The sequence below is a fragment of the Miscanthus floridulus genome, chromosome 15, assembly GCF_019320115.1.
Source record: "Miscanthus floridulus cultivar M001 chromosome 15, ASM1932011v1, whole genome shotgun sequence".
NCBI classification, from domain to species: Eukaryota; Viridiplantae; Streptophyta; class Magnoliopsida; order Poales; family Poaceae; genus Miscanthus; species Miscanthus floridulus.
The window spans coordinates 33,361,777-33,377,420 of record NC_089594.1 but is presented as its reverse complement, the minus strand read 5'-3'; the positions used below and the strand labels follow the sequence as shown (position 1 = coordinate 33,377,420).

The 15,644-nt window shown below is 43.8% G+C and overlaps 1 protein-coding gene across 1 annotated transcript in view; it reads left to right on the top strand.

Moving 5' to 3' along the window:
- Positions 1–1,283: 1,283 nt before the first annotated feature.
- The window catches only part of LOC136507327 (dynamin-like protein ARC5), a 42,649-nt gene continuing 28,288 nt past the window's right edge, over positions 1,284–15,644 (top strand). Inside the window, 1 exon segment of the mRNA XM_066502089.1 lies at positions 1,284–1,464. Coding sequence (XP_066358186.1) covers positions 1,284–1,464 — 181 coding nt within the window.

The window sequence follows — 15,644 nt, the reverse complement described above, 5'->3', positions numbered from 1 at the left end:
AGTTAGTTACGTAAATGCCTGTATGTGTTGATGAAAAATCCTAACGCGAAGAGTAGAATAAGTAGCTCTAAACATTGGCACGGAAGCAATTTTTATAAACAAAAATACGATACGATTGGTATATAGTACTTAAGTAAAATTCAGAGCATGATTTTTGTTGCATTTAAAATATCGAGTAACAAACTTTAGTGCTTTAGCCATGTTTGAAAATATATATAGTCGGCTTGGAAAATGAATATTTGAGAGCTAAAATGATATATAATGCGGGTAGAAAAAATATGCCATCAGCAAGGTAAGAACGTCGTGAGTGTGTTAGTATGTTTGTTTCGAGTATTGCTGTGATGTTTGTTAGTTTCAAAATTAGTTTGAAAACGGACGAAAATGGAAAACCCGTTCGTAGTTTGTGTCGATAAATAATAGTCAATTTGAAAAGTGATTTTTATAAAGCGACAATAATATAGAACGTGTGTTTGGGGTTTTAATAAAAAAATTGAAGTACAAGTCGAGTAGATGAAAGCGCAACTTGGGTTTTGGAAAACAAATGCTGTTGCGCGTTCGTAGCCGTTCGTTTTACCTATCCTGCCGCAGCCAGCAGAGCCACGCGACGCCCATGTGTTCAGCTGTCTGTTGTGGTTTAGTTATTGACTAGCGAGCGGACTGATCCACAGCGAGGACGGGACATCTCCCTGCCCTGCTCTGTCGCTAGCCGACACCGCTCGGACCCAGTTGCTCCTCTTCCTAGTGCGTAGCAGAACCCCGTGGTGCCTTGTCCTTCTATCGTGTCGTGCACGGCATGGACCCCACCTCCCACTCCTTTCCTTCTTCATCTCACTGGAGCAGCTCAGAGCCCCATACCGCTAGAGCAAAGCACGACGCCGAGCTACTCCGCCTCGCCTTGCTCCTCCTTGCACCCGCGGCTCCTCCCGAGCCTCGTTGCGCTCCACCGTGCTATTCCTCTGCGTGTGGCCACCGTGCCCACCCCGGTCCACGCTGGACCGCTGCCCCTCGACGTTGCCCCTCCTAGCACGACAGCCACCGCGCCCAGGAGCGCCATCGCTGATTCCCCCCCCTCTCGTGAGCGCGCTCGACTCGCAGTGCCTCTCGCCCACAGCGCCCAGTCATGGTTGCGCCACCGTCGCGCCCCACCGTGGTCGTTTCCACCGCCGCCGCCACACGTGTGAACGCGCCATGCCGCCTGGTGCCGAGGAGCCGCCCTGCCAGCGCCACAGCACCGTTGCCGCCATCCATCTGGCCGGTGCCACCACAGCCGGCTTGCCGCCACCATGGCTCGCGCGGGTAGGCTAACGAGGGTGGGCTCAGGTCTCACCGTGGCCAGCCCGAGGCCGCACGGGTTCCCGTGCAACTCGCCGGCGGGCTTTCCGCCGTCGTCGTGCCCTCCTCATCTAGGATTGACCGCCGGCCAGTGCCTCTGCTCCGTGCTCTGCTTTTGGGGAAAGAGAGCAGGTGAGAAAGTGTGAATAAGAACTATTATAGGGTTCTAGGTGTAAAACACGAGACTCATATGAATAGTATCGCATAATGTTGTTTACCTTGAGTTAAATAAGGACAAGCGCGGGGTCCTTTTTGCATATTCACCAGGTCAGTTTGGGCAGGCCGCGCTGGGCCGGTCTGCTGCCGTCGCGCATGGGCCGCCTTGTTGGGCCACACTCGTTGTCCGCATGGGCCGCCGGCCTCCTCTGTGGCCGCGCGCGCGCCCCGCCCCCGCCTGGGCCGCCGTGCCCTTTACTGCACCGCTGGGCCGTGCCTGGCCAGCAGGCCGCGCGCGCGTTTGCGGGCCAAGTCAAGCCGCATAGGCCCTTTTTCTTTTTGGTGTTGATTTTCGTTTTGTTAATTCAGTGTTCTTCAAAATTTGAAAATAAAGCGTAGAAAAATCACAAAAATGCCAAACCAAATTTATTAAGTTTCTAAAATCATGATCTACCTGATAATGTATTTTGTTTGTATAAGTTTTGTATATTTTTAGGGTTGCTCTAATTATTTTAAATGTTTAGTATTGTTAAAATGTGAACTTGTGGGAATTTTTGTGAGAAAATGATGATAGTGTTGACTCTGAAAATTTTACAGTAGACTGCTAATAATATTAGTTACCCACTGTAATTTTTGTAGCTCTAGAATAATTAGTTGCTAGATAGATAATGATGCCCTATTTTGAATAAAGATTAAATTGATAGAATTGAATAAAGAAACAACTTGGGTTTGTATAACTAAAACATTTGTTGGGAAAATAACGCCTTATTCGACAACATGGATATGTAGCCTAAGTACGGTCGTCGTTAGAACTAGCTCGTTAACTTGAAAGGCGTAAATCGTATTTTACAAGTCACGGTTGCAGTCGATTAATTACGTCTTTGCATTGCATCATATTGCATATCATAATAGGGACGTCGATGGATCACGGAGTCATCGGGAGTTGCTAGAGAAATGGTGCTTTTGGAGATCGTGTCGCCATGATAGAAAGCTAACTTCTGATTAAATCTTACCTAGGCAAGCCCCGATGCATAACCCCTACTTTTCTGCACTTTAAATTATATTTGTGCATTAAGTTTTAAGGAGTTAAATGAAACCCGCTTGCATATATATCTTTATCCTATGAGTCTTACTAGTATGATAGGATCATGTAGATTGCTATGCTATAGGATTCCGGTAGAAGTCGAGTGATTGCCTATCACTAGCGAGAGATAGGAAATATATTATTGTCGTTACTATATTATTATCACTCATGATAAGAATGGTGAAAGGAAAAATGGAGACCGGACAGGGATATGGTTTGGGTATTGGTGAGTGTAAGAGGTTGTGCCCTGCGGCCAATGGGGCATAGCTTGGTTACACTGTTTTTCCTGTCTGTGTCGGTTAAGGACCGGCTATTGTATTGGGTTCTAGGCAGGTCACAGACTTATTATCCTAAACACATATATGTGTATGGACGTAGGGAAGACTTGCCACTCTCTTATCATGGGTTCCGGCTTTTTCTAGACCAACTATCAGGGTGGTTTTTGGGTGGAGGTCCTTGCACCATACTGAGTCCGGGACTCAGGGGCGGGGGCTTGGAGTCCCAGTTTGGACGAGGACCTGGGCCCCGTGATAGGAGGATAGTGGGTTCGTCCTACTTGTGCCTAGGGTACAAGCGGGGCATGTGTTTTGGGGTACCCAGCTAGGCACATTGATTCACGAATCGCCGGGCGATCCGGTACGACTTGTCTACAATCTAGCACCGTAGTAAGAACTGAAAGATGAAAGATGATAAAATAATTCTGATTGCTTACCACCTGCTTGAAAGTAGCACAAGTGCTTACATAGAATAGTTAGTTAATGAACTAATGATGACTGCTAATAAAATTGAATACAAGGACGTACATTTAGTAATGCTTCCTACTGATGCAATAAACCCACAAGCCAGATAGCCTTGCATATCCTTGGAGTCTTTTCTTTCCTCCTGTTGGGTAAGTCATGCTGAGTACAATTGAGTACTCAGGGTTTTATTCTCCCCTGTTGCAGGTGACAGGTGGATGCTAGAGCTGACCCATTGTGTGTGGATTCCTTCTGGTGGGCTCAGAGAGGATTCCTTTACGCTGCGATCATAGTTTTATTTATAACTTTCACTAAATGTTTTTATAAATAAAAGTTTTATAATCTGTTATCATAATTTATATATCAATGCTTCATCTTATCATGAATAAGTGTTTATTTCCGTTGTAACTCTATTCACATGTTTATATTCTGCTATTAAATTAAATTATTCATAACTCTGATAACCTGATCATATTCCGCTATTATAAACAATAAATATTCTACTATGATGTTGTATTAAAAGTGATGTAAGAAATGGTAATAATGATGTAAGCTTTATTCTCTCATTTATGATTCTGATGGAAAAATGTGGATTTTCGGGTTCTCCCTCGGGGTGTGCTCGATGGAACTTCGTAATTTGGTGTTCTCCCTTGGGTACTTAGTGTCTAATGGAAGACACGTACCCCTAGGAGGCATTAGATTGGGAGGTTCTGCCACATTAGCTTGAACAAAAGTTAGGAATACACGTAGACATGGAAGGTCCTGGACTCCTAAGCCCTCAATGCAAACTATGAAAGGTCCTAATATGGCTAGAGGTGGGTGAATAGCCTATTTTAAAACTCTACAAGGCACTAGAGAAATTGATTAGTACAATAAATGACATAATGCAATTTTTCTCTAGCTCTACAAGGGTTGCAAGCCACCTATTCTAATAATTCTAGTTACTATGATCACTAGGCACATACAAGAGCTAAGTCACTACTTACGAAGAGCTCTCAACAAGGCTACACTAAAGAGCTCCACTAGATGAAACTAAGCTACAAAGCAAGCTCTCAAAACTAGCTACACTAAAGAGCTTGCTACAACTAGTTTGCAAGAAAGTAATGGAGTGAGTAGGGTGATTATACCACCGTGTCGAGGAATGAACCAATCACAAGATGAAGCCAATCAATCACCGGAAGAAATCCAATCACATAAGAGACATAAGATTTTTCTCGCGAGGTTCACGTGTTTGCTGGCACACTAGTCTCCGTTGTGTCGACCAACACTTGGTGGTTCGGCGTCTAAGAGGTGTTGCACAAACCTCGTCCAACAAATGGATGCCGCAAGAACCTACCCACAAGTGAGGTAACTCAATGACACGAGCAATTTACTAGAGCTACCTTGTGGCTGTTCGTCGAGGAAGGTGCAAGACCCCTCACAATCACTGGAGCCAGCCACGAATAATCACCAACATGTGCTGAAGGTCCACCGCTGCTCCAAGCCATCTAGGTGGCGGCAACCACCACGAGAAATAAGAAATATGCTGCCACAACGATCCCCAAGTGCCACTAGATGCAATCACTCAAGCAAATGCACTTGGAATCACTTCCAATCTCACTATGATGATGAATCAATGATGGAGATGAGAGTAAGGTGTTTGCTCAAGCTCACAAGGATGTCAAAATGCCAAGCAAGTGAGCCCTAAGCCAGTACCTTCCTATTTATAGAGCCCCAAAGCTTAGAGAGTTGTTGGGAGCTCTCGAGCTGACCGGACGCACTAACCAGATGCACCCCAGCGTCCGGTCAGCTAGCGTCCGATCGCCCTTGGCCAACCATGTGTCCTTCCATTCAACGAGCGCCACAGATCTCCAACAGTCACTTAACGTTCACTCACTCAATCAAAGTCAGACTAGATGCATAGCTCAAAGTCACCGGACTCACCAACACATGGCGTCTGATCGAGTCCAGTAAGGGTCCAGAGCACAATTTTCTTAACCCAACGTGTCAGGTCCTAGGTGACCGGACGCACCGGTGAGTCCGATCAGCTCTACGCTTCTCTCTATGTGCTCTTGATGCTGACGCCAGCATACGTTAGCCATGACCTGATGTGTCCCCTGCGCGTCCAATCACGTGCTCGCTCCAGTGTCTGATCGCTAGACTGCGCAGCGTTCGGTCTCTGCTGTGCCACAGCCCAAAGGCTAAGGTTAGGCACCGGATGCGTAGGTCCACCCTGAAGCATGCGTCTGGTTCTACCATAACTCCTCCTTTTCTTTTTCTATATCCACAACCACTTTGCCCTTGCTTCTAAGTTGCTAACCACAGTGTGTACAACTCATGTGCTTGTGTGTTAGCATTTTTAAAGCATTTTACAAGGGTCAAAGTTAGCACACTAGGTTCCTAAATGCATATGCAAGAATCATGTCACCTAGTGGCATTCGATAAACCTGTAAGGAAAATGGACCCTAGGCCTAATTACTTTGGATTTTGGTGTTTGATGATCAACACAACCAAATTGGACTAATGTGTTTGCTAGTGACTATTTTATAGTTCAATAGGATGCAACGCAGACTTGGACCAACTTTGGAACATGAAGAAATTGATCAACACTCAAGAGAAGACATTGGAGGAGGTGTTGATAGCCTAGAAGTAAAGCAAGGAGTCCAAGACACAAAGATGTCGAAGCCCGAACAAAGCCACGCGAAGAAATGGAAGCAAACGGTGGCTGAGTGGGCACCACCCTAAGGGTGTCGGTGCCACTACCCTAGGGGTGGTGGTGCCACTAGAGATAGGCTGCTATAGCTAGAGAAGAGGGGGGCACCAGACAGCACAGTGTGCACCGCCATGGTCACCGCCATGGGGTGGCGGTGCACCGGACAGGGGGTGGTGGTGCCATCGCCCTAAAATTCCAGAGAGCAGCGAAGGGGGACTCGGGCACCGCCCTAGTCACCGCCCTCAGGGTGGTGGTGCACTGCCCTAGTGAACAATACCCCAACAATCGGTTGTTAGTGACTAACAGCTAGCTGACATGGCTAGCACCGCCATGTCCGGTGCCCACGCAGAAACGTGGAGCTCGGCCCCAATGGCTATATCTCCACTTGTGGCCTAAATATATGACTCCAACTGGCCATTTGAAGAGTGTGAGAGCTGAGGGAAGATAGGAGGGTGTTGCTACACCTCATTTGTGCTCTCCACATGCATAGAGCTTAAAGATCACTTGGTGATTATCGTAGATGCTTTGCGAAGTGCTTAGGTTAGTTAGACCACGCTCATATGCGCTTGCTCTAGGCTTAGGTCTAGTTTCTAGTGAGGTTTGCATACCTCTAAACCCAAGGTGCTTGCGCACACCGTATTTGTACTTGGCGGGGCTTGTAGTCTTGCGAGACCACACCAACTGTGTTTGTGGTGTGGCCGCCACCGTGTACCAAAGGGAATAAGGCCCGCGGCATTTCGACCGGAAGCTTGATAGTGAAGACGGCAGGGAGCGGTCCGGGAGAGGCTTGTCAGAAGGCACACCGAAGACCTACTTGCATGTGGGGAAGGCCCAAGGCTATCCATGGAGTTACCTGACCAGGAGCTTGGCCCTTGCTAGGGATTCCTTGCGAGGGCTCCAACGAGGACTAGGGGGAAGCTTGAGCACTTCTCGATACCTCAGTAAAAATACAGAAGTCTTCGATGGGAGTTTGCATCTCTACCTCATCTTTACCTTTATTATTTATATTGCTACCTTGGTTATGTGCTTTACTTTCCTAGCTTAGTTGATAGGCTAGTCGGGTAGGATTGGAACCTAGGTTGCATAACTCTTTTGCGGTAGAGATAGCAACACACCTAGCAAAATTGTAGTTGCACATTTAGATCAATTACTTTCTTGCATAGGTTTTGACTAGGTAGAATTAGAGGTCTTAGTTAGAAGTAGAATTTTAAGTTGCCTAATTCACCCCCCCTCTTAGGCGTCATATTCCCTTACAAGTGGTATCGGAGCCGGTTGGCTAAATTTGGACCTTTGGCCTCACCGTCATTGAGCCGACGCTATTTAGAGTGGTTGGGATGGATACCTCTAGGCCTCCGCACTTTGACAGCACTAACTTCCCCTACTATAAAGCTAGAATGACTTGTCACCTTGATGCGATAGATTTGGGTGTTTGGAGAGTCACTCGTGATGAGATGAAACCCATTAAGAATCCTGATAAACCCACAAAGAGTGAAGAAAAGGAAATTCATTTCAATGCTAGAGCTAAAAATTGCCTGTTTAAATCTTTTAGCATGGATGTGTTTAACCAAGTGTTCACTTTAAATACAACACATGAAATTTGGTTAAAATTGCAAGAGCTCCATGACGGCACAAGCAATGTTCATGAGCAAAAACATTGCCTAGCTCAACAAAGTTATGATTCTTTTGAAATGAATGATGATGAGCTCATTCATGATATGTATTCTCGCTTGAATTTAATTATCAATGAGCTCAATTCTATAGGATTAACAAAGCTAGGTGATGCGGACATCATGAGGAAAATTATCTCTATGCTACCACAAAAGAAATATGCAAGCATCATCACCATCCTTCACAACATGGAGGACTTGAGTACCATGACCCAGACCATAGTCATTGGCATGATAGTGGCATTTGAGATGTCACATAAGATGGGTCAAGAAGAAGCCTCTTCATCAAGCAAAGGCAAAGCCCTTGCTTGTAGTGAGCACCAAAAGATGAAGGGCAAGCAAGTTGAGACAAGCTCAAGCTCAATCTCCTCAAGTGAAGAAGAAGAAGATAATGATGATGATGATGATGAAGAATCAAGTGATGATGATCAATCTTCCTCCTCCACCTCCGACCTTGATGAAGAATCAATCAAACTTATCAACAAGGTGGAGAAGATGATCCAAAGGCTCAATGTTAAGAGTGTGCCCATCCAAATTCAAGATTTCATCTTCACCAATCAAAGAAATGAGCAAAGAAAGAAGGGATGCTATGGATGCGGTGAGTTGGGACACTTTATGGAAGTTTGTCCAAACAAGCCCACACCCAGAACAAAGAAGAAGGCGTGCAAGGACAAAGCCCTCACATCAATAAGGTCATGGGATGATTCTTTAAGTGAAGAAGAAGACCATCACAAGAGGCTAGGGCACAAGCACTCATCATCAAGCACTTCACGAGTGTGCCTTATGGCATGAGGTAACAAAAAGTCTATGCCTAGTGATAGCGATGATGAGCTACCTACTTATGAGCAACTTGTGCAAGAAAATCTTAAATATGCTAAAAGTTGTACTAGCCAACAAAAGAAGCTAAAATGTTGCAAGAAAAGCTAGATAGTTCACAAGAAGCATATAAAACATTGCTTGAATAATATGAGACATTTTCTAATCTCAATATTGAACTATCTACTAAAATTGAGCAACTTGAGGCTAGTGCAACAACAAATGCATGCACAATCAATGATGAGCAACTTATAAAGAAAAATGAAAAATTAAAAGAAAAGTTAGCTAGCTCACAAGATGCCTATAAAAGTTTGCTTGCTAAAATAGAAACCGTGTGCAAACATTGTGATGAGCTAACTAATAAAGTTGCTAATCTTGAAGCCATCGGTACTACCCCCGCCGATGCACCTAAAAAGAAAAGTTCAATCTTTGACATGTCTAAAAAGGATGCCTCTACTTCTTGCAATGATTTATGTTTAGACTCACCCATGTGCAACCAAGTTTGTGTTGAGAAAGTTGTTGTAGAAACATGCACACAAGAGGTCGCAATGGAGAATGAGCAACTCAAGCAAGAAGTGGCTCATCTTACCAAGGACTTTCAAGTAAAAGGCAAGACAGAGCAAACCCAACTTCATAAAGATAACACTATCAAGGGAGTGAAGAAGCTTGATGAAGGACAAACCGTGGTTTGCCATGTATGCCACAAGGAAGACCACAAGTCCTATGAGTGCAAGGTGAAGAATGGGGGAGGAGCAAAGAAGAAAGAGAAAAACAAAAAGCAAACAAGCAAGCTCTCCAACACCTACACCAACAAGGTGGACAAGAAGGCCTCCACACCTTATCTCTTGAAGAAGAAGAAAAATGACAAGGTGGTGGCCATTAAGGTGAACAAGCAAGCCAACAATGGGGCCAAACGTATTTCGGTGCCAAAGGAGATCATTTTCAATATTAAGAGCACCAAGAAGGTTCGGATCCCGAAGGGGAAGTGAGAAGTCCAATGGACTTCGGAGAATTTGGAGACTTGGCAAAGTTTGGGTGCATTTCATGGGGTGCATCACATCGGATCATGTAATTGCCAAGTGGGTTAGTGAATACTATGGATCCAAATTCCCCTTCCCATGTTAGGTAACTAGATTTAATTTCTTGCAATCTCAATTAGCATCTAGTTCCTTTTTATGCCTAGGTTTGCATTTGCATGTTTAATCTTTTGTCATGCATACACTAGGTAAAACATATGGTAGGGTTGCTCGGTTTCACTCTTGACCCTTAGAGCAAACCTACATAGTTTAAATTGTTTAGAAGCATGACACATAGCTTGTTCTACAATTGTTTATCTAATATGTGCCAATGTCCAAATTATAGATAATTTTTCCCGAATACCATTTTTGAAAATGATTCTCACATTCATGAGGTGGCATCTTTCAAAGTGGTATTTTTTATTTTGAAATCAATATGCATGTCTCCTACAAGTATTCAATACTTGTGTGCACAATTTTAGGGGGGAGGTTACTCTGCAAGTTGGATGCTTTAAGACTAACACCACTTCAAGCTTATCATGTGTGTAGTAGTTTCATTGCAAGGAAAATGGAGTTCCCGAAGATAAGCATCATGCTTCAAAAATCGACCACCCATTGCAAGTGGTGTCAATCAAATTGATTTTGATATATGCTTTCTCCATTCATTATATAGATTAAACTCCCTTGAGCATTAATTTGCCAATTATGCATATACTACATCCTCTATCATATGTATGCATATATTTAGGGGGAGCTTAGTCTATGTAATGTGAGAGTCAAATTTTGTGACCTATTCCACTCCACATACAAAGGATCATAAAGTTTGACCCTCCCTTGTGCTACTAATGTCTTCCTTTTCGGTGTTTGGTTCCAAAGGGGGAGAATTTGTAGGACCAAAAATAGGCACGATCATAATAATTTATAAGTGGTAATGGTCCGAGAAAGAGAGAATAGTGGATTATGGAGTTAGGGGGGAGGCTTAAGTCCATAATACCATATGGGGACATTTGCAAGGGCAAGATAAGTTTCCAAAGATTTTCACAAGTGGTATTCATTAGCACCATATAAACTTGCCTTTGCATTGCATCCTAGCAAGTAGATAGTTTTTTAAATTTCCGCATTTGTTATTATTTGCTTGCTTTGGTCGTGTTGTCATCAATCACCAAAAAGGGGGAGAATGTAAGAAAAATGGACCCTAGACCCATTTACTTTGGATTTTGGTGTTTGATGATCAACATAACCAAATTGGACTAATGTGTTTGCTAGTTTCTATTTTATAGTTCAATAGGATACAACACAGACTTGGACCAACTTTGGAACGTGAAGAAATTGATCAACACTCAAGAGAAGACATTGGAGGAGGTGTTGAGAGCCTAGAAGTGAAGCAAGGAGTCCAAGATGCGAAGATGTCGAAGCCCGAACAAAGCCACGCGAAGAAACAGAAGCAAACAGTGCCTGAGTGGGCACCGCCCTAGGGGTGGCGGTGTCACTAGAGATGGCTACTATAGCTGGAGAAGAGGGGGCACTAGATAGCACAGTGTGCACCGCCCTGGTCACTGCCATGGGGTGGCGGTGCCACCACCCTAAAATTCTAGAGAGCAGCAAAGGGGGACTCTGGCACCGCCCTGGTCACCACCCTCAGGGTGGCGGTGCACCACCCCTAGTGAAAAGTACCCCAACAGTCGGTTGTTAGTGACCAATGGCTAGCTGACATGGCTGGTGAAAGCATTTAGGTCCCTAGTTGGGTTTCGGTGATTAATGACGACACGAGATTACTATGACTAACGTGTGTTTTGCAGAGGCAATTTGAGTTAGGTCATGGTAATAGAAATTGATTGGGCAATCATGGTTGGCATGCCCCCAATGATGGAAATCGCTTTGGTTTTCAAAGGATGGATGACAAGGTTAAGGACGGACTAGTTCTAAGTGTCGTTTGGTGTTAGAGAGACACTTAGAGTAGTTTAGGACTTTGTTTTTCCTTTGGCCGTAGTATTAAGGGGGGTATGGACTAGTAGCTTGACCTAGGTGAGTCTAGTGGGTTAGGTGTGGTGCACACTTATCAAACCTAGCACTAGGTAGCTCAGGAATAGCCCTAAGATCAATTGGAGTCAACTTCATTCACATAGGATTTTAAGTTGGAAGTGAATGGAGGGTCAAATGACTGACCGAACACTGGTCTAGTTGTGACTGGATGCTAGAGGGTGAGTCCAATTAGTTCATTTAATCAACTGCAGTTGTCTAGTACTGATTGGACACTGAGTGGAGGAGCACCGGACGCTAGGGTGCCTATGTCCGGTCAACTCTAGAGAGGTTCCAGAGAGGCTTTTGCTTGACCAAACACATTCGGTGGGTACTGATCGGATGCTGGGGTGCCTGCGTCCGGTCAACTCTAGTAAGGTTTCAGAAAGGGTTTTTCTTGTCTAGGCGCATCCGGTTGGTGATGACCGGACGATGGTCAGAGTCCGGTCAGAACTTAATGACTCTTTCTGACATAGTGGCAGGCATAACTGACTAGAGCGTTCGGTCACCCTGACCGGTGTGTCCGGTCATCCCGCAAAGTGATGACTCAACCTCCAAATATTATGTTTTGAATGAGGGGGTATAAATACTTACTCCACTCATCCATAGGAGGTCACTTTCCCATTTGTTCAGCTAAGAAACACCTTTGGAGTGCAATGGAGAGCAAGAGCCTAGTGAGGTGATTGAGATTTGAGAATCCAAGATTAAGGACTTCATTAGTGAATAGAGAGTAGCAAGTGTGCATCCACCTTTCTCATTAGGCTTGTCTTGGTCAAGTGAGAGTTTGTGCTTGTTACTCTTGGTGATCGCCATCACCTAGATGGCTTGGTAGTGATTGGGAGCTTGGTGATCATCCGGCGGAGCTTGTGGATGACCCAAGTCATGTTGTGAGAAGTTGTGTGTGATTCACTACGACGAAGTGTCAAAGAATCAGCCCATAGAGAGCACTTGATCCTTGCACGGATCAAGGGAGAGCTACACCCTTGCGCGGGTGCTCCAATGAGGACTAGTGGAGAGTGGTGACTCTCCGATACCTAGGGAAAACATAACCGTGTTCCTTTCCCTCTCTTTATTTTGAGCATTTACATTTAAGCAATTCATTTCATGTCTTTACATTCCTAGAATTGCTATGCTAGAGTAGGATTGGAACCTAGGGTGCAAAACTTTTATGCGGTAGAACAATAGAAACACATTCTAGGCACAAGGGGTGAAGTAGACTAAGTGTAGGATTTAATTATCGCATAAAATTTAGAATTAGCCCAATTCACCCCCTCCCCCTCTTGGGCATCTTAATCCTTTCAATTGGTATCAGAGCCTCATGCTCCCTAAATTAGGCTTAACCGCCTTGAGCAAGATGTCCCATAGGGATGGACCCCCTCCTATCTTTGAGGGAGATGATTTTCCTTATTGGAAAATTCACATGAAGGCTTACCTAGAGGCTCTAAATGTTGGAGTTCTTAGAGCCACCTCACAAGGCTTCCCAAAACCTAAGGATCCCGCCAACCCTCAAGGTGATGAGGTTAACTACGAGAAGTAGAATGCAAAGGCTAGAAACACCCTCTTTAGTGGCCTTTGCAAGGATGTCTTTAACCGTGTGCGGAACCACAAAGACGCCCATGCACTATAGTCGGACATTTGTGCACTCCATGAGGGAACCAAAAGTGAGCGTGAGGAATGCTATCATCTTGTGATGAAAAAGCTTAATTCATTTGAGATGCTTCCTAGAGAAAGTGTCAATGAGATATATTCACGCTTAAATGTTCTTGTAGAGGAAGTCAATGAGCTTAGACTCACCCAAATGCAACCATCCGATGTTGTGAGAAAGATCTTGAGTGTCCTCCCCATTGACAAGTATGGGCATATTGTGATGGTGCTTCGTCAAAGTGATCTTTCCACTGCTACACCAACTCAAATATTGGGGAAGATCAATGCACATGAGATGTATACGCACTTCACTCCACAAGATGGCTCTTCTTCCACCAAGAAGAAAGATTTGGCATTCAAGGATAGCCAAGAGAAAAGGGGCAAAGCAAGAGTTGATCATGATAGCTCAAGTGATGATGAGATTGATGATGCAAGTCTTGCTCTCATGGTGAGAAGAACCGCCAAGATGCTCAAGAAGCTAAACAAGAATGGTGTCAAGTTTGATGGCAAGAATAAGAAATTCTTCACTAGTAGTAGAAGGAAGCCCATCTCCGAAATGGATTGCTATAATTATGGAGAACTTGGTCATCTAGCTCATCAATGCCCCAAACCCAAGAAAGACAAGTACAAGAAGAAGTACAAGGGCAAGAAAGATGACTCAAATGATGAAGATGATGATGAGAAGAAGAACTAGCCATACAAGAAGAAGGATGGCAAGAAAAAGGAATTTTACAAGAAGAAGAAGAATGGCAAGGCATACATTGTTGGTGATTGGCTCATGGACATTGAATCATCAAGCGGCTTATCCGATGATGAAAGTGATCCGCTCTTGTGATTGGTTCTTCACTATCTTCATCGACACTGCCGCCATCATCCTCTACACACCTATGCCTTATGGCCAAGGGTGAACAAAAGGTACAAAAGGATGATGATAGTAGTGGTGATGATAATGCTAGCAATGATGAAAGTGGTAGTGATAGTGATGAAGAATTTGAATCACCTTCTTATGATGATCTTGTCAAGTTGCTAAACCAATACACTAAAGTCATTAAAAAGACAAGAACTAAAAATGAAAAGCTAGAACTTGAGAAGGACTCACTCTTAGCAAAATATGACATAGCCGAAAAAGCTAGTGTTGAGCTTAGAGAAGAAAATAAAATTGTGTCATCCAAACTCAAGGAGCTCAAAACCTCTAAAAAGAAGCTTAGAGAAAAACATGATAAACTTGAGGGGATACATAATGAGCTTATCACTAGTTACAATTTGCTAAAAGAAGAGTATACCAATCTCAAGATTAATCATGACAATCTTGTTCTTTCTCATGAGTTATTATCCAATGAGCCACATGATGCTACTAACAATGTTGCTAAGATTGATATAGCTACATCATGTGATGACTTGATTATTGAGAGCATTGAGAAAGGTTCTAGTAGCAAAGGCAAGAAAGTGATTGAGTCTGACAACTATGATGATTATGTCAAGCTCAAGAATGAGAATGAAAAGCTCAAGAAAGATCTTGAAAAGCTATCAACCACCAACACAATTGTGATAGAGAATCTTGACAAAGATCATGATGAACTTAGAGAAGAAAACAAGAAGCTCAAGTTGGAGAAACAACATCTCAAGACTGGTTTGAGCAAATTCACAAGAGGCCAATATCTCCAAAGTGACCTACTCATGAACACCGTGATGAAGATGGATAGAAGTGGTATTGGGTACTTGGTAAATCAAGAGATGAAAGCCCAAGCTCAATATCAACAACAATACAAGTCAAAGCCTAAGCCAAAGAGATGTTTTGAGTGTGGACAAGAAGGTCACTTTGCTCATGAGTGTCAAACTCTACCACCACAACCCTTGCCCAAGCATGCTATACCCTTTGCCTTCAATGCTCACTATATTCTTAGAAAGAATTCTAGTGGAAAGATGAAAATCATGTTCTTAGGTCCACCCAACAAGAATAGGCCTAAGCAAATTTGGGTTGCAAAGTCACTAGTTGAGAAAGTCAAGGGCCCTCATCAAGTTTGGGTCCCTAAACAACAAGCTTGATCTCTTGTGTGTAGGTGAACTACAAGACCAGTGGAAGTCATTGGGTTATTGATAGTGGTTGTACTCAACATATGACCGGTGATCCTCATATATTCACCCCACTAGATGAAGAAGTAAATAGTCAAGAAAGGATTACATTTGGTGATAATTCAAAGGGCAAAGTTCAAGGATTGGACAAAGTTACAATATCAAATGTGCTATATATTGTTTCATTGAGTTTCAACTTGCTATCCATTAGTCAACTGTGTGATCTTGGCTTTCAATGTTTGTTTACCGAGAAGGAAGTGGGTGTGTCAAAGAAAGATGATGATCAAGTTATATTCAAGGGGTTTAGATATAACAACCTATATCTAGTGGATTTCACCTACGAAGATGCAAACTTTAAGACATGCTTATTCACCAAAACATCACTTGGGTGGCTATGGCATAGAAGAC